This window comes from Gopherus flavomarginatus, chromosome 5, assembly GCF_025201925.1.
Source record: "Gopherus flavomarginatus isolate rGopFla2 chromosome 5, rGopFla2.mat.asm, whole genome shotgun sequence".
Taxonomy (NCBI): Eukaryota; Metazoa; Chordata; order Testudines; family Testudinidae; genus Gopherus; species Gopherus flavomarginatus.
Window position 1 is genome coordinate 144753469 of NC_066621.1, and position 22830 is coordinate 144776298.

The 22830-nt window shown below is 43.7% G+C and overlaps 1 protein-coding gene across 2 annotated transcripts in view; it reads right to left on the bottom strand.

Annotated features, from left to right (window-relative positions):
- Positions 1-763: 763 nt before the first annotated feature.
- MTHFD1 (methylenetetrahydrofolate dehydrogenase, cyclohydrolase and formyltetrahydrofolate synthetase 1) overlaps positions 764-22830 on the bottom strand; it is an 84012-nt gene continuing 61945 nt past the window's right edge. For both annotated transcript variants that reach the window (XM_050952537.1, XM_050952539.1), the window contains 10 exons: positions 21613-21681; positions 16691-16802; positions 16444-16583; positions 14914-14955; positions 13700-13800; positions 12632-12809; positions 10411-10518; positions 9361-9513; positions 1347-1455; positions 764-1141 (listed from right to left, as the gene is read on the bottom strand). In XM_050952537.1, the coding sequence (XP_050808494.1) occupies positions 1366-1455; positions 9361-9513; positions 10411-10518; positions 12632-12809; positions 13700-13800; positions 14914-14955; positions 16444-16583; positions 16691-16802; positions 21613-21681 (993 nt within the window). In that variant the 3' untranslated portion in view covers positions 764-1141; positions 1347-1365. The remainder of the gene's footprint in view (positions 1142-1346; positions 1456-9360; positions 9514-10410; positions 10519-12631; positions 12810-13699; positions 13801-14913; positions 14956-16443; positions 16584-16690; positions 16803-21612; positions 21682-22830) is intronic.

A 22830-nucleotide genomic window follows, 5' to 3' on the forward strand; every position in this document is an offset into this window, starting at 1 on the left:
ACAGACCATTTGATTCAGTGCTTGTGCTGTCTTTGCTCACCAAAATAGGGATTTCAACAGAAGTGGCAACATCATTTACAAATCTCATTTTTGCTCATCAGACATCTATTAAAAATTACATATGGAACAGCTGCCCATCCCCAGCCACAGCATGGAGATCCGGTCTCCAAAAAGGCAAAGTCTATATGTTCCACTTCCATTAACAATTCAGTAGGTAACAACAGAAACACAGATCATCACAGGGCTTTCTTAAGAGAAGACTGGATAGAGTGCAGGCACCCACAAGAAAAATTCAAAGCAGAAACTAATGGTCAGAAACATTAGGGGAAGAACACAAGCAAAGGGATTCTTCCCTACTGCCTACTTTTCATTGAATTAGCACAGTCCAATGGTACATCTTCTCTTTTAATGTTAGCAATGGATTATAGAATTAAGTGCAGTAGGAAGCAGGGGCGGCTCTAGACATTTTGCTGCCCCAAGCATGCAGAGTCTGCTGGTCCTGCGGCTTCAGCGGAGCCGCGTGACCAGTGGACCCTCCGCAGGCAAGCCGCCGAAGGCACCCTGCCTGCCACCCTAGCGGCGACCGGCAGAGTGCCCCCTGTCGGCGTGCCACCCCAGGCATGCGCTTGGAGCGCTGGTACCTGGAGCCACCCCTGGTAGGAAGATACAGCATGCAGACATTAAGGGATAAGGTATACTTGTGCTTTAAAACACATTTAAAAACAACCAATTAAGCCCTAGATTGTTGTAAACACTGAACCAATCAAGAAACAGCAATTTTATTGTTACATTTTAATAGGTAAAAATCACAGAGCTAGAAAGAGGGTATTAAAAACAGGTTTTGTATTTTGCTTCATCTGCAATTATGACAGGTAAGAGCAATAGGTTCATGAAGGCAATATAATTAAAAAAACATCAGTGTTTAAGATTTACAAGTTCTTATGCTCACTGAACTAAAAGTTAGCCTGAAATAAAATATATTTTTTAAAATTTATTCAGGTTAAAAAAATAAATGCATGTATTTCCAAATGCTCCTTTCTCCCAGTCACTTCATGTATTGCATTTTCTCAGCCATATCTTATTTTGTCTTAAATCAGGGTATACCTGAGTTTGCATTACTCATCAAGTAATCTTCTGGTAGCTAGAAAGAAAAAATGAAAACTTAATTACTAATAGATATATAGATATAGACATCTATCATATCAAAGGCAACTTTTAGGAGGAATTATAACCAAATGCCATTTGAAACATATGGCTTCATAGTTAGATGGGAGTAAATCCCTTAACTCAGGAGTTAAGTACAATCCAAAGATTTGCAAGACTGCTTGCCCAAGAAAGAGACTTACCTTTGGTTAACATTTCTTTTCAGAACAGCCCATTCACCTGTTCTGACACTGGATCCAAATCAATATCATAGAAACAGGGGCGAGTAGGAAGCCCTGGCATAGTACTCATCTAGCAGACAGAAGGAAAAGTGTATTAGTGGATAGAGCCTGGGATTGGGAGTTATGAGGGCCTGGTTCTGTTTTTGGCTCTTCCATTGACTCACTGTGACTTTGTACAAATGATTCAGCCCAAGATTCAGCAAAGCACTTAAGCATGTGCGTAGTTCCACTGATTTCAATGGAACTACTCATATGCTTTAACTAAGCTTTTCTGGACGAGGCAATAACGGTGCCACAGTTTCCCTGTTAGTAAGATGGGGATCTCAATACCTCACAGGACTGTTTGAGGCCTTCAAGCATGTCAAGCTGGATGTGTAAATTCTAGCTTGTGGTGACACAGCTGCACTAGCTCTGATGGAGCGAGTGGGTTAAAAAAAAGAGAGTACAGTGTGACAGTGTGAGGGGCTAGTCACCTGAGTACATACCTGTACGAGACACACTCAGCACAGCTAGCCTCTCTCACTGCTGCGCTACATTCTATTTTTAGCACACTAGCTCTGATCATGCTCACATGGTGAGTCTCCTCAAGCCGGAATTCACACCTCCAGCTCACGGTGTAGATATACACATAATGAACACGTCAGAAGTGCTCTGAGAGCCAAGGATTGAAGGCACTACCTAAGTGCCCAGTACTGACTTGAAAAAAGAGATGGATTTTAAGACAGAAGCTAGGCTTGCACTGAGGAGAGATGGGGCAACTCACTTCCACTGGATGGAACAGCCAGTTACATGAAACTGTATGGAAGTTCTGAGAGCTGTTTTAAGTCAAGACAGCGGTGCGCTGGCTGAACAGAGTGGGGAATCTTGTAGTACACATCCCTACACAAGCCAATGCCATCGCTTCTTCCGTTGTCAAGCACCAACATTCATAAATACATAGAGTTTAAGGCCAGAAGGGGCCATTAGATCATCTAACCTGACCTCCTGTACCTGACAGGCGTAGAACTTCACCTAGTTACCCCTGTGCTGAGCCTAATAACTTGTGTTTGACTAAAGCATATCATCCGGAAAGGCAGCCAGTCTTGACTTAGAGAGCTCAAGAGATGGAGAATCCACCACTCCCTTTAGTAGTTTGTTCCAGTGGTTAATCATCTTCACTATTAAAAATCTGTGCCTACTTTTTAATTTAATCTTTGGCAGCCAATCATTGGTTCTTATTACGGCATACTGTGCTAAGTTAAAAAGCTCTTTCATGGGAATTCAAAACTGAGTACCAAAGTACTTGTGCACTGTAATCAAGTTACCTCTCAATCTTGTTTTTGCTAAACCAAACAGACTTAGCTGTTTAAATCTTTCTCTGTTCGGCGTTTTCTCCAGCCCTTAAGTAATTTTTGTCACTCTTTTTTGCACCCTCTCCAATCTTTTTTAAGAGTTAACACCAGAACTGTATGTACTATTCCAGTATCAGTCACACCAATGCCATATACAGAGGTAAATCACCTCCCTGCTTATACTTACTCCTCCTCCTTTTGCACATTCAAGGATAGCATTCGCCCTGAGAGTTAACATTGAGTTGCCTGGCGACTATGGCCCATAAATCCTTTCCAGAGAGCCACTGCTTTCTAGGAGACAACCCTCTATGCTGTAGGTATGGCCTGCATTCCTTGTTCCTCGATGTATTAATTGCACTTGGCTGTATTAAAACATTCTGTTTAAATGAGCCAAGGTTACCAAGCAATATAGACCACTCTGTATGACTACCCTGTCCTCATCATTATTCACTTTTCTGCCAATATTTGTGTCATCTGCAAATTATCAGCAGTGATTTTATATTTACTTACAGATCACTGATTAAAATGTTGAATAATGTTGGACCTAGACCTGATCCCTAAGGGAACCCACTAGAAACACCCCCAGTTGATGATGATTCCCCACTGATGGCTGCTTTTTGAGACTGATCAGTCACCCCATTCTTATTTCATTTAATGTGGGTTTTATTGATATTTCATAGTGCTATTTTTAAAAAAATAAGAATGTCATGCAGTATTAAGTAAAACACTTTACAAATGTCTAGGTATTACATCTACCCAGTTGTCTTTGATCGATAAGCTTGTAATCTCAAGTAAATACCTCTTGTAAAGGAAAAACAGAACCCGCCCCATATATTGTTGAGCAGAAAGTTAATGACAGTATTAAACAAAAAATTACACTGTACCGTGAACACAACAGCCTGTGAACTGCAAAAACTCTACATCTTCACAGCAAACGATTATCTCCATCACATGGATTAGCATAGAAAGATGGGAATGCACGAAGGATACCAGCTGCAATTATTTCTAATCTGTGCTTCCTAATATCATAGATCTCATTGGCTTTAAATGATGCCACACACTTGTCCACATACATTGAACTTTGTAGACAGGATAGATGACAAGACGGCTCTGAATTAATGGTTTCTTTAGTGCGTGTGACATTAATTGCTCTGTTTCTTCCTTGAGAAGGGCATAAAAATCTGAGTGCTGACTCGACACCAAGATGATTAAACTTTCCTTTCAAATCTTTGTCCTAGTTTAAGATGATGTTAAAAGGGCAGCTTCTTGTTTAATACAATAAATGAAAACACTAAAGGGGTGTTTTAAGAAGGTTACAAATGTGGCAGAGGAAAACACTGGGTCCCTGATCCTGCAATTGACTGTGCCTACATGAACCCCTGGACCATTACATTGAAGTCAGTGGGGCTTCACATAGGCACAAGCAGTTGTAGCATCAGGGCCTAAAATAATTCACTCCCTGATGCTCCAGAATTCAAGTAAATACTGTAGCTAACTTTCAGCATGACAATCATTTGCTATCTCCTAAAAAGGCCTCTTCTAGGACAAAGATTACTATATGTCAAATCACTTTGTCTATTACTCGGCTTCTCACAAAACTAAATTCACCTTCTAAAATGATATATAAAGAATGTTATGCATCAGCAGTGCCTTAATCCTGAGAAATTTACAAATCCAAGGTTTGGTTTGTTTTTTTTTTTTAAAAAAGGAGACCCTAGCCTGATTTTGCCATAAAATTTAGCATTTTTAAGTCACTTTGCATCATTACACAGTATATTGTAATCTCATTTTAAGAGAATGATTATCTCTATGAATGTTCACAATTATTCATACATTTTTATTGTCATTCTGCTGTTCTCAAAACCAGATGTAAATGAGGGTGTGGGGTGTTTTCCTTAATGTAGGCACTGAAAAACTGAAGAATGCAGATTGATTATCACTGCTTAGTTACGCATGGAGAGGGACTAAATCCACCCACAGGATTAAAAACACAAACAAAAACAAAGAAAGGCCCAACAATCAAGCACCTGTTATATATTTCAAGCAAAAATTTTCAAAAGCACTTGGTAACCTGCTTTCAAAAGTGACCTAGGCACTCAGAAGCCAATGTCTCACTGAAGGTCAATAGGACTTTGGCTCCTAAGTCACTTAGGTTCTTTTGAACATTTCACCCATTTCTAAGTACTTATCAGGCCCAACATATCATCATCTAAGGCAGTGGTTCCCAAACTTTTTACCTCATGACCCCTCCTCACCTCTGTCCATGCTCCCCTACACTCCCCAAACTGCAGTTGGGAGCCAGGGCCAGGAGAGGGGTCACAGTTGGGGGCGGGGGGGGGGGGGGAAGAGGGCTGCGGTTGGAGCTGGAGTCACAGCTGGGCTGGGAACCAGAGGCTGAGGCCAGGGCTGCAGCTGGGGGTGGGTCTGTGGCCGGGAGCAGAGCCAGAGCCGGGAGTGGAGTCAGGCTGGGAGCTGGGGTTGGAGCAGAGTTGGGGGCAAAGCAGGGCTAAACAGGCCTCCATGCCTTCCTGTGTGTGTGCGCGGGGAGGGGGGGTAGCGCACCACACAGTTTGGGGACCATTGATCTGCCTACACTGCAGTTAAACAGCTCCGAAGTGTTTAACCGCAGTGTAGACATTTGGGTTCAGGCTGGAGCCTGAGCTCTAGGACCCGGCGAGGTGGGAGGGTCCGAAAAGTCTACACCAACCCCTTGAGCCCAAGTCAGCTGGCACAGCCAGCTGTGGGTTTCTATTGCAGGGCAGACACACCCTAGCAGGCTTAGACAACAGTCTGAATTCTGCATTCTCCACAGCTGGATTCTGTAATCATGCCCCTCTAAAGCTAAATGGGTTTGGTGGATATTTTCAGAAGTGTGATCTGGTTGCAGGGTCAGGGCCATAATCATAAATCTCCTATTAATCCTGATGTTATTGTGCCTATTATAATTAATGTCGTCCATAAAAAGTACTTTAGACATTTGGAAAGCAGGACTGGCTTTGCAGTACTGACGCCATGGGAGAACAAGCCAGTTCTATTTGGTTTTAATTTCTGAAAACATCCCTCTCTCATACATCTGATCTAAGATACATACCCTGTGGTTCACCAACATTTAAAACTCTCTCAAAGTCATTGGATTAAATTCTGTGTTGTTTGCGATGAATGTAAACAATGGTGGGAAAGAACTCAATTTATCTTTCATTGTGTCCCAAACACGTAGCACTCTTTTAAAAGATGACTGAGATTATTTAAGTGAGACATGACTAATTCCTTCATCATGGGTAATTTAGAAATATTTACACTGCCATGTTCTTCTTGTTCAATCAACGAATCCAGCATTTGGCTCTTGGACAGTTACCAATTGCAGCAAGAAGGGATAACACTCTCCATGCCCTATCCACTCAGAATCTACATTCAGTAAGTCTTCTACCAGCATCTGCCCAAACTAGATTCCTCTCCTCCAGATCTTCAGGCACTCCTTTAATGCTGATGTTATTCCTTGGACATGATGGTCTGTAGCTCCCTTTCACTCTGCGCTGTTTACGTCAGCCATTTAGGGTGGTGATTCCACCAGATTCCTCACTGGATCCTGTTCCCACCATTGTCATCTCCAGCTGATGATGTCTTTTCCCCCTTCTGTGTGGGTTTTATTGTTGCCTTTTTTCCCCCCCTTCAAACAAACCAACCAATCTGGAGGCAGTGATTGAATCTAATTTAATGGATTAGATGCAGCTGAAGTCTGAGAAAACTAAACAACGCCTGTGATTTAACTTTGTTCACATGGCACCAACACTGTTTCCTTGTCTGTAAGTAGCGACTATACCACTGGGGATCAATAACCTTCAAGATGCTCTAGGAATCAAATTGTTGAGCATGCCTGAGCGATGAAGAGTTCAGTGAATTCTCAACGATGAAGCACGGAAGGTCTGAGCAATGGTAACAATATTACTCTTTCAGGATACTTAAACTCATTTTCCAGGGTTTTTTTTTTTCCTTCAACTTTTTTCTAGTTAAATAGATGTTTGTTTGTTTGTTTGTAAGCATGGATTTAAAAGGAACATTCAGCTGTTTAGGGAGGCAGGTAATGCCTTGCTCGTCATTACTGACTGACTTTGTTTACTCTTCTACTCAGTGTTAAAAATCAATAATTTAATTTTTTAAGATTTCCTCAAACACAACAAATCTAGTTACAATGAAGTGATTAAGATTCAAGCCCACAGATCGAAAACACTACTCACCATTTCAATTGTATTAAAGTCAAGTCTAAGAGCACTAGTGTTACACTGGAAAGAGAGATTTCATACTCAAGAATGAGAATAGAACCTAAAATTTATTACAGTGATGGCAAGCACAACACAAGTCTCCCTCTATAACTCTAGTAATACACTTTCATCCTGACCTTCCCCACCCTAGCTAGTCTGGTCTCTACTAACCAGAGCGAATGGAGACTTTTACCAAATTATATTGTGGTTTTACAATGTGGACAAATGTCAGATAAAGACCAAATTCATTTCACTTCTGACCCAGGCTAGATTTGAGCTCAGGTCTCTGGAGATGAAACTGCATTAATAGTAAAAGCAGCAAAGAGTCCTGTGGCACCTTATAGACTAACAGACGTATTGCAGCATGAGCTTTCGTGGGTGAATACCCACTTCGTTGGATGCACCCGCGAAAGCTCATGCTCCAATACGTCTGTTAGTCTATAAGGTGCCACAGGACTCTTTGCTGCTTTTACAGATCCAGACTAACACAGCTAACCCTCTGCATTAATAGTCTTACTGATATTTGCACAAACAGTACTACTTTGTGAGTAATATTCCACCTTGACAAATCAACCCTGGACTTCTGAGCGCATGCACATTTTTTCTTCTTTTAAGTTCATATGGTTTTAGGGTTACAGCAAGCAAGCTGCTGTTGGCTACAGGTAAGAACATAGGAATGGCCATACTGGCTCAGACCAATGATCCAGCTAGCCCAGTATCCTCTCTTATGACAGTGGCCAATGCCAGGTGCTTCAGAGGGAATGAACAGAACAGGCAATCCTCGAATGATCTAACCCTCTGTTGTCCAACGAGCCATCTCCTGTTGTCCACCCCCAGCTTCTGGCAATACAAGACTCTCAAGTTTTTAAATTAATAACACTACCAGTTCAAAATTAGGTAAAGATGTTAAAGACTCTTTAGTCCTACAACCCGTATTTTCCTATTTATATCTGATGATAATTGACTTTAATGGTAAGGGGCAGTTGAAATGTGCATCTCGCTATAAAATGTATCGCTTCCTTAAATTGGAGAGTTGAAAAGCTATGGACTTTCCTGTAGCACTTGGACCTTCCCCTTTCAATGAAATGGTTATGAACTTTCCCAATTGATTTCTGTCCTTTATTTGGCAAATGGAGCTTGCTTCCTCATTGCCTTGTGCTCCCCATTGGGTTTACTTCTTAGTATCATCAGCAGCAATAGAGGATGAATCAACCGTTTACTGCAAAGCAGAAGGAGGAGCTTACCTTGCTTTTGATGCATTCAAGTAGTTTTTTAATTAATTCTCTGCAGCTTTACACAGCCTTTAGCTACAGAATTTCAAGGCACTTTACAGATAGAAACTCCAAGCCACAAAACACCCTTGTGAACTAAGTATTATCCCCATTCTGCAGACAAGGATGCTCAGGGAAGTTAAGCAGCTTGTCCAAGGCCAGTGTTATTCTGGGTGTCTTTGCTGTAATTAACATTCCTTCAAACACATAACAAGGAAAGTAATAAATATCCGATTGTATTGCTGACTGTATTGTGCACATTGAGTGCTACTTCTAAACAGACTAAATCACTCTGTAGTCTTACGAAAAAGGAGTGACTGGGTGTTTTATCAGTGGTACATGCAGGTGCTGTGCTGGACAGACACTAATTACTCAAAGCCCTTTCAATGTAAAATGGGACAGCTATCAGGGAATTTTCTGTTAAAGGGCCCTGAGAACTCACTTCCTCTCCAGATCTGCACCCCAGGGTTTGTTAGCCTCATGGCATGTGGCGTGGCCCTCCCTTTTCGCCCTGGCTCATGAAGAAATTGGCACTGGTTAGGGTTAGGTGTGGAATTGGACTTGCCTCCACTACGAATTGGAGCCACTGTGATTGATGAAGCAGCGTTGATTTAGTGGGTCTGGTGAAAATGCGGTAAGTCGATGGGAGAGCACTCTCCCATCAACGAAGTGCAGTGTAGACACCGCTGTAAGTTGATCTAAGTTATGTTGAGTTAAGTTACATAACTTAAGTAGTGTAAGTTAAATCAACTTACAGCATTGGTGTAGACCAGGCCTCAGGGACCATGCATTAGGTCAGTTACTCAGCAGCATTTATGTTACTGCTGGATACTGGAATTATCTGAAGGACTGAGGGGGTCTGTTTATTTTAGCATATTTTTAAAAAGCTATCAAGGGCATCCAGCACATTGTACAAACACTCCATTGGGAGCACTACATTGACACATTACTACTACACGCTGTAAATCTACATTGATAACATATATGGGATGCAGAGTTCCCTCTCATAGGATACCTGCAAGAACAACAGATTTAAACCATCAAGTGGAATGCACACGCATTTTTTCCAAACGTTTTTCCTTTATGGAGCTGAGGTTTTAACTATGACACTTACCGTTCCTACCAATGGATACAAGAATCCAGCACCTACACTGGCCCTGATGTCTCGGATAGGCAAGATAAAGCCTGTAGGCACGCCTTTCTTCTCTGGGTCATGAGACAACGACAGGTGAGTTTTAGCCATGCAGATTGGCAGATTTCCAAAACCCTGGGAGAACAAGAAGGGGCAAGAAAATATGATATAATTTGTAAAGTGCAAAAGTAAAACTTTCATCTACGTAATCTGCTTGGTTCTGCCATTCTTTGGATTAACAGACAATCCCATCTATCAGTAACTGCTTTTCCTACAACCTGAGAGATCCTGTCAAATCCGTTCTGAATCACCTTTCCTCTTCTCTTCAGTCACTAAGGAAAAAACAAACGTTGTCATGGCCAGATCTGATCAGAGAAGAGGTTAATGCTTTTGTAGGAATCCAGTATGTAACTGAGTGTTTTTGTGTTGTTTAATTAATTTTAACAGCTCAAAATTAAAGTTCTCAGACCATCTGAAGTCTTTAGATTATCTGATCAATATAATTGCAGGATGTGAGGGACCAGCAATTACACAGCTATGATATGAATGGTCTGTAGAATATAAAGGGATATGCAAGAAATATGAAAAGGGAGCAGCCATACAAATAACTTCACAAAAGAATGTTCTCCAAAAGAGATATCATTCAAAACATGCCAGACACTGAGAAGACACCTAGCATCTGCACAGCACTCAGCTTCCAAACACTTCACAGACATTAACTCTCACAGTCTAGCTGCAAAGGATGTAATTATCACCAGTGCCCTATTACAGAAGGAGAAAGAGAGACCAGCTAGGATGGTGACATGACTTAAAATATCAGAGGAGGCAGTGTTTCAATCAGGGTAAGTTCCTATCCAGAACACCCCCCTCTTCCCAGTAGCTGTGCCCAATGGCTCTAGTCTGTGGGTGCATGGTTTGATTATCACTGACATGGCCATTCACATATGGAATTCACATTTTAAAAACACAACTGTTCAGTGCAGATGTTTTAAAGGGAAAAGACAATGGGCAACAATGACCTGGAGAACTCACCTGCTTAGTGTACACTACAACTTTCTGTTCTGCCTCTGGAGATAGCTCAATGTCCTCTGCCCCATAAATCTGCTGTGCAATAATTCTGATCTTCTCTACAACCGGGAGCTAGAAAAGAGAAACAAGTCAATGATAGCCAGTCTATCAAGGGCTGTGACATCACAGAAGCTCTTCAGTCCTGTACACATGTCAAGGGACGCGCAACCTGCAGCTATTACAACAATTTCTATAGAGCTCTACAATAATTTGAGGGTTTTCAAAACAGGTTTCACTTAATCACATTACAGTGGTTTCTTTTGACAGTAGGACAAACAAGACTCATTTATTACCACCAGAAGCAAGAAAATGTGTAAATATTCTTTAAACTGAGCTTACATGTTAACCATCCAATCTGGTTACAACAGTGAAACACTTGGGGGGAGGGGGGCGGGGGAGGTAACTTTTGAAAGAAAGTCCAAAGCAGTTCTAGGTACTCAGGGAAACAAACAGCATGTAAGAGAAGGATAAGGAAGGAAACTCGGTATCTGTTAAGGTGAACAAATTGATTCAAAAATATAACCTAGCATTTCACTAGACCCTTAGACAGCTGTCTGGTACAGAGGAAGACCTGAAGAAGAGCTCTGTGTAAGCTCAAAAGCTTGTCTCTCTCACCAACAGAAACTGGTCCAGTAAAAGATATTACCTCACCCACCTTGTCTCTCTGCTATAGAGGAAGAAAGATATGTTCAAGCCAGAACCTGGTGTTTAGTGTTTGACATCAGATTTGGAGAGACTGACTGGAAGATATATAAGCACTGTGAAACTTTAGCATGAATATCTGGCACTGGCTTTCAATAAAAGAATCAAACTTTGGCGCATCAGTCAACTTTTTCCAAAAGTGATGAGTGATTTTCATGCCCAACTCAAGACAGCTTAAGAGGCATGATTTTCACAGAATTGCTACTTGCCATTTGCTGATAACCAGACCCCTTTAAGGGGTGTGACTGGCTGGGTATGCCAAAAACTGAGGTCAGTGTAACACCCACTCGCCCACAACAAAGTGCGGGGAGGGACAGGTGTAAATTAAATATGAAATTATCATCAGACCAGTGTTTCTGGGGTGGCTCTCCAGTGTGTGTATGTAAGCATGTCCCGTGAACCCCTGCATTTTCCTTCTTTCTTTCACTTCTTTCCATGACATGCTGACATCCAGGAAGTTACCCTCCTTTTGGCTGAAGAATGCATGGGTCTCTCCTTGGCTAGTAAGTCATTAATTGCAAAGCAAAGCATCAAGGGGAAAATGGAAATGAAGGATTAAAAGCAAGTAGACCATAGTGATGTCTTCCATATTCTTAGAAGAGATACAGAAAACTCCAGAATGAGGAAGGTGTGGACAGAAAGTGAACTACGAGAGCACATTACATCTGTAACAATCTTAGAGTTACTTGAAACATCCATCAACTCTATTTATAAGCCACATTTCCAGTTACTTGCAGTATTTTTAACGTATCGCTTAGCTTCCACTTATTTATAACAGATGATTTTCAATCCTTGTGAGACATTAAATGATTATTTCTCTACTGACTCAAGACAATAGAGTTTAAATCAAATTCGCCCTTGGATATAAAATAAATTGATCACATATTTGTTCTGTGGTCTGGCAGGCAGATTTCACTGAGCTCCACCCCATGCAAAGCAAGAGGCACATTCTGAAGTTCTAAGAAAGATCATAAGTTAAGCATAACTCCAGGTCTTTTCATTTCAGTTTATGACCTGGAAAATGCAGTTCAGTCTGAGAAGTAAACATCCCACTGCCCTGATCACACTCTGAGTTCCACTCAATCGTCCAAAACGCAAGGAAAGAGACTTTACAATTCACTGCCCAGACTCAAAAGATCTAGGATCTAAAGGAAGTCTCAGATTTTAGGGTGATCTTCAGCTACTTTGAGCACTTGTTTTCAACCTTTTTACATTTGCACGTTCCTAAAAAATTTAGAATGGCAGCGCAGACCCCTTTGGAAATCTTAGATATCGTATGCGGACCCCCAGGGGTCCACAGACCACAGGCTGAAAACCACTGATTTAGAGCAAATAAATCTAGGCAACTCCAACAAATGGATACAACGCACTTTCGTGAAGTATCACAGACCACAAAGCATGTCTGTAATTCTAATCCGTAATGTCCTCAAACATTTATGCAAAGTCACATAAGCTCTCCCCTGAGGTCAATGCATGTTCTCACCTCTACATTGTAGAGAAACTTGAAGTTACTTGGTTCCTGTGAGGCTCTCTGAACGGCCTGAGCCAGAGCAACAGCTCCTTTCCCGCCCTCTGCCCAGTGAGTGCACTTCACCGCATCATACGCTCCAGCTTCTTTTGCTAGTTGAATGACCAGTTGCAGCTCAGCCTCTGTATCAGATCTGTAGAGATGACAATGTATACACGTGTAGTACTCAGAGGATTTTTGGTCTGTTTTAAACACACAGCATGTATCTTTCCCCCCCAAATATCCTAAAATGCTGACCAAAGCAATCCTAGAAACCAGCAGACCCTCTGTAACAGTCAGGAGAGATATTCATATAGGCCTCCACTATCTCTGTGGAAGAAACCAGACCACAGCAGCACAGCCAGCTCTCTTCCCAACTCCTGCGGTCTGTACAGAAATCTATGACTGGTAGAGCAGCATCCTGTATTTTCAGCTGTTCCTGTCCTATATAAAGGTCAGCATCACCAGCATAATTCTTGTGCTAGGAAGTAAGAGACTACCATGAAAGCTAATACCATTGTTGGTCTATGGATGGAGATCGGCTGGATATAATGTACTTCTCTTAGAAGCAAAAAATGATATTGTGCTACATATCAGAAACTATTCACTTAGGGTGGCAAATCCTTACCTGATTACTCAGTTTCAGACTGGCTGCAATCTGTAACTGGAATCAATTTAATACCAGTTCAAAGCTTTGTTGCTTGTATAAAAAGGGACAATAGCAGCAACATAGACTATTATGTACTTAATCTTCAGGACACCAGAAGCATCTGATCACAATCATTTGCTGGCAAGAATGAAAATTATTGGCTCAATAATCAACAATCCTATTTTACCAAGATTAAATCTAGCCAGGGAAAGAATTTAAGAGACTGACAAAGGAGCTCTCTTAGTAATATTTATCAGACAATTTTGTTCAATGCAAGATACTAGTTGGTAGCAGTTTATATATTAGTTGTAGAGAAAGCAAGTAACATTTCAGAATCCCGGCCCTTCACACTTGTGGAGCGGCTGCAAACAGCTCTGACTACTAGCCTCACTTACTTGAAAGCATTGACAGCCACAACTACGGGAGTGCCAAAGGTCCGGGCATTCTGGATTTGCTTGCCTAAGTTACTGCAACCTGTTTTCAAGAGCTGCAGATTCTGTAATGGTAACAGTGAGAAACAAGATACATTTTGTGATGAGCAGTGAAACTTCAACCAGGAATCTATGTCCTTAACAGCAGATGGAACTAATAATGATAATAGTTAACAAAATGGAAATAAGGCCTTAAAGACAAATTTTCATGCTGCAGCTTTCTACAAAGATCACCGTTTTGCTGAATGACAGATAAGTTACCTTAAGGGAAAGGAATGACCATTTCTAACCAGAACAATGAAATCAAAGAATTATTACTAGCTTAACAGCTTAAGATATCTTCAGTTAGTTTCAGCTGCCAACCAAAGGTGGAAGGAATCAAGTCTCTGAAGTCTTTGATTTCCTTTTAATCCATTCCCTGCATAAGCAGAGACAGAAGCTCAATAACTCCTACAGTAAAGCCTCATTTTCATCCATGACACATTCCTGTGAAGTGTTGAAAGTCATTAACACTGAATTTCGTGACACTTTGAAGTTTGTGTTAACAGCTTTGGGTTTATGCATATTTACATTTGCAGTGTTTCAGATTATCAGCATGGGATGCTGGCCATTTGATTACTAGTTGTGCAAAAGGGAATTCACATAGAAGTTCCACAAGCGAAGATGTGAACCTCGGTATTACACATGGGCCATGCTAATTAGCCAAGTATACAAATGCATCCATGTAGAGTTATTACTTTAATCTATTTCCCGCCCACACTTGCAAAAACAATATTCCTCTGATGCTAAGAGTCTGTGAAAGGAGTAATTACACAGAAACCCTGAATATTTGAAGTGACAGTGTTTCAGCAAGGCAATTAATCTATACACAGCTCCAACACTGAAGGGGTCATAGGCAGCAGAATGGAGATTACCATGAAAAAAATAGAGCACTTGGACAATTACATGAGCTCAGGAGAAACCAAAAGCTCTGAACACTGACTAGGTCAATTACGATAACTGCTTGAAAGGGCACAGCCCAAACTGTCATTATAAAAATGAAACATTACAGGCTAAGATAAGAAATACTCTGACAGCAGCAGAAGTGATGCACACTAGTTATTGGTCATGCATTGCATGACAATTAAAGCAGCTGGTTAGCCAATGATAACAATTGGATTTATAATGATCAGAATTACCTCTTCAATGTATTCCTTTGGCAAGGGTACCCCAGCAGTGACCTGCAAGAAACCCAAGAGACTCTCATGAATGCTAGCAATTTGCACTGAGTTGTATCTCATTTCAGGTGAAGAATAAGATACCAATCTGCAGTCGCCTTTCTTCATAACATTCGCTCATCTTTTTCTGAATACAAGTATATTGCAGAGATTACATATCCCAGATGTGACAGAGATGTCCCAGAGTGCAGAAACTTCATTATAAAAATAAAACAAGCAGGGCATGCATCTCTAATGTACCAAACAAAATAATGTACAGGCTTCAGGGATACATTATGAACTTTTACTACTGACAGTCTCAAAACAAAAGCATGCACACAACACATTGTCTGAAGAGCCAGTGGCACACACAAGAGCTTGTTAGTAAAAGGATATACAGCTCTACAGTCCAGGCTGGAAAAACACCACCCAAACGTGATTCACTTTGCCAACAACCATTTTAGCTTCTCAGACCTGGGAAGGCTCCAGGGCAGAGACGAAGGCTCCAGGGGATAATGAACTGGGGAAAAGACTATGCGGGAGCAGGAGGAGACACAGATGGAAAATAGAAAGGACTAAGGGGAAGGGGGCAGGTGAGGGCTGACAACTGCAAAATTCTAGATTCGCTACCAAGGTGGGTGGAGGTTTCCAGTTCCTAAGAGAACTTTGTTTTCAGAGCTCTTTGGGGCAGAGGCTGCATCTCCATACCATGGGAGAGCACGTACCACAGTGTTGTTTGGTAGTGTCCGCAGAAACCATACAAGCAAACAAGACAGTGTAACAGGGATTTGGCCACCAGAGGGAGCCACAGCTGCCAGATTGCTTCACCAAATCAAATGGTGAATAGAGTCTATGGAAGGCCAGAAAACAAAGCCTGATAGAAAGCTCCTCTATTGGAAGTAATTGCAGAAGTGCCTCTCCGCTCAGACCTGCTGAGGCAGCTGAGTTGTTCTGGAACAGCAGGGCTTTAAAAAACCCCACAGAATCAAGTCTGCAAGAGTCAGATACAAATAAAATGTGGATTAATGAGCCAGATATACACCCCTGGGGTGAAATCCTGGCGGCAGTGAAATCCATGGGAGTCAAGATCTTAGCCCGCTTTTACCTCTAGCTACACACAGGACTTCAAAAGGATTCATTTATAACAGAGGTAGGCAACCTATGGCACGGGTGCCGAAGGCGACACATGAGCTGATTTTCAGTGGCACTCACACTGCTCGGATCCTGGCCACCGGTCCGGGGGGGCTCTGCATTTTAATTTAATTTTAAATGAAGCTTCTTAAACATTTTAAGAACCTTATTTACTTTACATACAACAATAGTTTAGTAATATATCATAGACTTATAGGAAGAGCCCCTCTAAAAAGGTTAAAATGTATTACTGGCACACAAAACCTTAAATTAGAGTGAATAAATGAAGACAGCACACCACTTCTGAAAGGTTGCCCACTCCTGATTTATAACAACTAGAATTGTCCCTTGGGCCTACAGAAAGCATTGCCTAGTACTCACAGTGGGTCCTCCTCCATGCATTTTCAGAGCTCTGACAGTGGCAACCAACACAACCACGTGGGGCCGGAGGCCAGAATATCGGCACTTAATGTTGAAAAACTTTTCCATGCCAATGTCTGCTCCGAAACCTGCTTCTGTTACTGTAGACGGAATAAAAAGCACATTAAAATGGTGGGCAAAGAAGTTAGGTCTCAAAAAAAAGGAAGTCTCTTTTCCAAGAGGAAAGACAGCAAACATATACATTTACCAACAAAGCCTTCCTGACCCACGAGCTTCAGTGCAATTTTATCTGCCAGGACGGATGAGTTGCCATGTGCGATGTTGGCAAAAGGTCCAGCATGAACGAACACTGGAGTCCCCTGGAAGAGAGAGAGGGCAGGAAAACACAAAAAAGTGAAGATTCAGTTACCTCCTGAAACTTTGCAAGGCTAAGGACTAAGGCATTTGAGGTTGAGAAAAATACACTTGTGGCAAACAGCAGTTCTTAAACCCTCCTGATCAAAGGTTCATTCCCAGGAGTAAGAATCTGAAGCAAATAGGATTTTAATAATCTGCAGAAGTGGAGATATTAATCTTCCCAGGAAAGAGATGGCTAAATTATAACAGTACTTTGCACTTCTGTCTGAGGCTCTGAAAACGTTTCGCAAACATTACATCGTCCAAGTATTACAGACAGGAAAACTCAGGCAGAGAGAGATTAAGGCCCATGTTTTTAAAGGTATTTAGATGCTGCCTAGCTCAGGTTCCATTCTTACATTTTCCAAACAAAAAAATAGTGCAGATTTATTCTGCTCGGGGCTGGGAGACGGAAAGGGTAATGCAGTCTAGTGACTGAAGCACAGGTCTGGCAAAGGTGCTAATTCCAGCTGTGCTGCTGACTTGCGGCGTGACCGTGGCAAGTCACTAAGGCCCAGATTTGTTGATGGGATTTAGGCTCCTAAGTACCTAATTCCTTTCTGAAACTGATTTAGGCTCCAAAATATCTGGGCCTCAGATCATGCAGCATGCTAATCGCAGAGCTGGGATTAGAACCCAATGGTATGTCTACATTGCAATTAAAACCCCACGGCTGGCCAGTGCCAGTTGACTCGGGCTTGCAGGGCTTGGCTTAAGGGGCCCTTTAATTGGGATCAGGGGGTGCCTGGGCTCTAGGTCCCTGCAAAGTGGGAGGGTCCCAGAGCTCAGGCTGTAGCTCAAACCCAAATGTTTACACTGCAATTAAAAAGTCCCTTAGCCCAAGCCCTGTGAGCCCGAGTCAAGTGGCACTGGCCAGCCGCAGGTGTCTAATTGCAGTGTAGACATACCTTAGGAATCTCCATTCCCAGACCAGTGCATTAGTCACTAGACTGGGCTGCATCTTCTATCTCCCAGCTCCAAGCAGCATAAATCTGCACTAGAATCATAGATCATTAGGGTTGGAAAGGACCTCAAGAGATCATCTAGTCCAACCCCTTGCTCAAAGCAGGACCAATCCCCAAATGGCCCTGTCAAGGATTGAACTCACAACTCTGAGTTTAGTAGGCCAATGCTCAAACCACTGAACTATCCCTTCCCCCCCAAGTTTTTGTTTTAAAAAAATGTAGGCGTTGAACCTAGCAAGTAGAGAATACACCATCATGGAGGCTCCTGGTCTCTGGGGTATGTCTATACTGCAGCTGGGAGCAAGCCTCCCAGCCTCGGTCCACGGACTCATGCTCTAAAAATAGGTGTGTAGCTATAGTGGCTCAGACTGGAGCTTGGGCTCTTACATCCCATCACCACAAGTCTATGGACCTGGGCTCCCAGACGCAGTGCAGACACACTCTGGGTACACGTGCATGTGGGTGTAAAGAGTCTGTGTAGGTAAAGGGGATGAGTGGTAAGACAATGACTTTCTGGGTGATTCAGGCACCATGGTGACTGGGGGCTCTAGTTAAGCCCTCTCCAGCCCTCCTCGCACAGAGAGGTTACTTACCAGTAACTGGAGCTTCTTCAAGATGCGTGGCCCCTACCTGTATTCCACCATGGGTTACACATGCGCACCAAGCGCCTGGAAAATTTAAAAGCAGTGTCCGTTGGTCCATGCATGTGCCTTGGCTCCGTGCCTCTGACTCAGGGGATAAAGGCCCTAGAGGAGATGTCCGAGGCATAGACTGCATATTGGAGAGTGATCTTTGCTACCACTTTTCCTTCGTCTATCAATGCCTGGAAACAAGCTCTGTCCTGGTGTGGAAGACTGTCAGTGAACTCTGCCAACTTGGAGCAGTTCAAGAAGTCATATTTGGCCAGGAGTGCCTGGTAGTTGGCTATCTTGAACTGGCGGCTAGATGATGGAAAGACCTTTCTCCCCAGTAGGTCTAGACATACCTTCTTTTTCAACAGGGGCAGATCATGGGTGTTGCTGTCTAGCCCCTTCGGAAGCTGCTTGGACTAACAAAGAATTGGGAGAGGAGTGAGAAAACAAAAACTCAACCCCTCTGGCTGGCACATAATAGCGTTTTTCAGCCCTCTTGGGAGTGGGAACGCAGGTAGTAAGCGTGTGCCAAACAGCCCTAGCTGGCTCCATTATAGCCTCATTAACGGGGAGTGCTATTTTGTTGGCTCCAGATGAGTACAGAACGTCCAGGAGTTTGTGCTGGGATTCCTGAACCTCTTCCACAGGAATCTGCAGTCTGCCAGCAATTCTAGTCTAGAGACGATAAATTGACCTCCGAGCACTCTCTCGTCAACTCCTGTACTCCAGAGTTGACGGGGTAGCAGCAGCAGTCGATGCACCGAGGTGAAGACACCACGGTAAGTCAAATCTAAGTACGTCAACGTCAGCCCCCACCCCCACCCCAGTGTAGACCAGGGCTATGAAGATGATCCTGGAACTCCCTGAACTCATTGGGGAGCAGGGATGGGGAGACATAGGGGTTACTGTTTCCTCCGGAGATGATGATGGCAGGCTTGCTGGCTCTGGCGGAACCACCACATCTGGTGTGTCTTGCTCTTCCTCTTTGGAAGGACCTATGTGGGGGATCTGAGTGCTCCTTTCAAGGGAGGAAAGGAGTGACTCTCTAGCAGACCTGACTGACTTTGTGGGGAGGGTGCTGGTTCCAGGGCCCCCAATATAGCAGGGGTGTGCCCAGCTCCAGGGCCCCCAATATAGCCAGTAGGAAGGGTTGAAAGGTTGACGCGCAGGCTACCATGTCACAGGGTGCCAATGGCTCAGAGCTAATTGCAGAGGTTGGTCCCAAGGTGGTGTAAGTATTTTGGGTGGCAGAGGAGATGTAGGGTAAGGAAATGAAGGCTCCTCTGGATTGGTGTCTCCTGATGAGGAGAAAACTGATTCCTGTTCTACAGGCGGTGGTGCTGGAGGGAAGTTGCATCTCGAAGAAGGAGCAAGCGATAAACTTCTTCAAGCAGTCAACACCTCTGGAAAAGAATGGGTCTGAGGAAGGGGATTCCAGAATTCACAGGACCCAGCTCTCCCTAGATTGAGAAGGATTGTGTCTCTGTCTGGACTATCAGAGCCGGAGAGGGTGCCAACGAGGATGGTGCTGGGATAGCCAGTGAACAGTCTTTGACGGTGCTGACGGATCCAGAGGTTTGGGAGGTGCCAATGACAGTACTGATGGATCATGTTTCAGTACCGATGGAGCCTGATGTTTATGGGCTTTTTTGTCAAGCCTCTGGGACTTAGGACACACTAAGTTCTCTTGGGTTGAAGTGCTGGCTTGCTCAGAGCCCAGTCTGACTTCTTTGAAGTGTATTTTGAGGAAGACTTAGTCTCACACATATCCGGAGAAGATCCCACCAGGGGGTTCTATGGAGGCAGATTCTCTGGCACCAGTGTCGGAATTAGCAGCAGGAGGTTCACTCCTTGCTGAGTGAGATCAATGTACAGGGAGGTTCCCTGCCCTGGGTCCGACTGAGGGGTCATGGCTGTTTCCATAACGTATTTCTGGAGGTGGAGTTCCCGCCTTTCTTGGGTATGGATGGGAAAGGAGTGGCAGATACTGCACCTCACTGCAATGTCGTGTTGGTGGTTGTCACTGACCAAGAACGTCATGGGCTACAAGCGCAGAGTCTGAAGCCTGGAGTCCTGGGATAGCCCTATCCCCGTACAGGGTCTGGGGGGGTCCCCCAACGATTAATCTAACACTAGAACTATGAAAACACTAAAACTACAAACTGCACAAAATGCTAAAACTATTTACCAAGCTAAATCATATTTTAAGGGACGAGACTGACGCTATGGACACAGAGAAGTTCCGACTCAGACCAGGCGGTGAGGAGAAGGAACTGGAGAGACGATCAGTCCACCCTGCCCTGCCCTTTCTCCTCTCAGTCCAAGGCACGAGGTGAGCCAGGGCACAGGCACGGACCAATGGACACGATTCCCCAGCTCTAGGCACATGCGTAACCCACAGTGAAATACAACAGGAATCAACACTCAAAGAACAATGTTCAGTTATTTATTTACTCAAACTGTGGGTGAGGATGGGCGGGGTAAAATGTAGCAAGTGGATATGGGTGAGAGAAAACATACAGATAAATCATCATCATCTTGTACCCTCAGTGGTGAAAGGAGACAGAAACCGAGACGGGGGGCTCTTGGTGCACCAGCCAAGGAGGAGGGGGAGCTACAAGCAACGCTGCTGCTCCAGACCAGGGAGAGAAAAGGGAGCTCCCCATTGATTTCAGCAAAGGAAAGGAAGCTGCACTTCTTTGATCCCCTTACTCTAGGCCCCACTTGCTCCACCATAACAACTAGCAGGTATTCAGATGGGACATGGGGTCATAGGCCTCACATCTGCTCCTCCCCTCAAACCCCCCTTTATAAAAATCCTGCTGGAGAAACTTGTGCCAAGCATGGGTAGGAGGAAGGAAGAGATCGAGTCACTGGGAGTTGGTGTGAGAGTTCCTTCCAGCAGCCCCAAAGCACATGGGGACAAGCGCCCTTCCCCTGGACAAAATCTCCTCCCTTTAATTAAAAAAACAACAAAAAAAAAAACAACCCAGAAACATTTCACATCCCCCAACTGCTGCTTGAAAGAACGAACAGGAGAGGCAGATCCATTTTTACAGGCATCAAATGAAATTAAAGCTTTGCAATTAAATCAGCTTTTCCGAGGCTTCACTTTGAATTTGTCAGTCTAGCGAATGTACATACAGAAGCGGTCAATGAAGGAGTGCACTGCTCACCTCTAATGTCTGCATGAGGTTTGGCTTAACTGCATCTTTCATTAAGACAGCCAGTGCACCAGTCACTCCCTAAGGGAACAAAGGAGAACAGAACATCAATTCCCAAGGTCTACTAAGGCTGTGTTTGTACCATTCTGAAATTCCTAGTCAACACCCCGGTTCTTCCTCTATCACGGTGACCCTTCAAAGAACAGAGCTGGCAGCGCTTACTCACGCACCAGTTTCATGATTCAGTGTGGCTCACTGAAGAATGCTACACGCTCTGGTCATGAAACGGGGGGAGATCGCTGCAGTATGAATAAGACACTCATGCAGAAACAGTGTATTGTGCTAACTGCCTCAGCTCCTCTTTCAGTCGCAGCATTATTTCCTTTCATTTATGGTATCTAATCCCATTTAAGGATTAAAAAAAAAAATCTCACTGTCTTTAATCATAGATTATCAGGGTTGGAAGGGACCTCAGGGGGTCACGTAATCCAACCCCCTGCTCAAAGCAGTTCCAATCCCCAGATTTTTGTCCCAGCTCCCCAAATGGCCCCCTCAAGGAATGAACTCATAAACCTGGGTTTAGCAGACCAATGCTCAAACCATTGAGCTGTATATTTTTTTTTTTCATTTTAGTATCTACATTTATATTTACTGGGCTCAGAACTAATGCATCCAACTGCCACATTCTGGCAAAGTCTGTCTGGCAGAAACAGCTTTTTAAAGTGAATTTTCGTGGTTGTGAGAAGTGCCGATTGTCCTCACCGGAGACTGATGTCCTCTATTTATCCACAGAACAGGCTTAGCATGGGCAGCAGTAGCTCACTGCTCCACCTTGGAGCCTCAGTCCTTCTGATGTCTGCAAAGGGGGAGTGAGTGATCTTATCTTCATGCACATTTCCCATCTATTAGGGTGGGGAAACGTTTTGGCCTGAGGGCCACATCTGGGTGGGGAAATTGCATGCAGGGCCATGAATGCAGGGCAGTGGCAGAGGGTTGGGGTGCAGGAGGCAGTGCAGGGTGTGCGGTGTGCAGGAATTGGCTCAGGGCAAGGGGTGCAGGAGGAGTGTGAGGTGCAGGAGGCTCAGGGCAAGGGGCTGGGGTGCAGGGGGTGCGGTGTGCAGGAAGCAGCTCAGGGCAGGGGGCTGGGGTGCAGGAGGGGTTGCAGAGCGCAGGAGGGGGCTCAGGGCAGGGGGTTAGGGTGCAGAATGGGTGCAAGGTACGGCAGGGGGC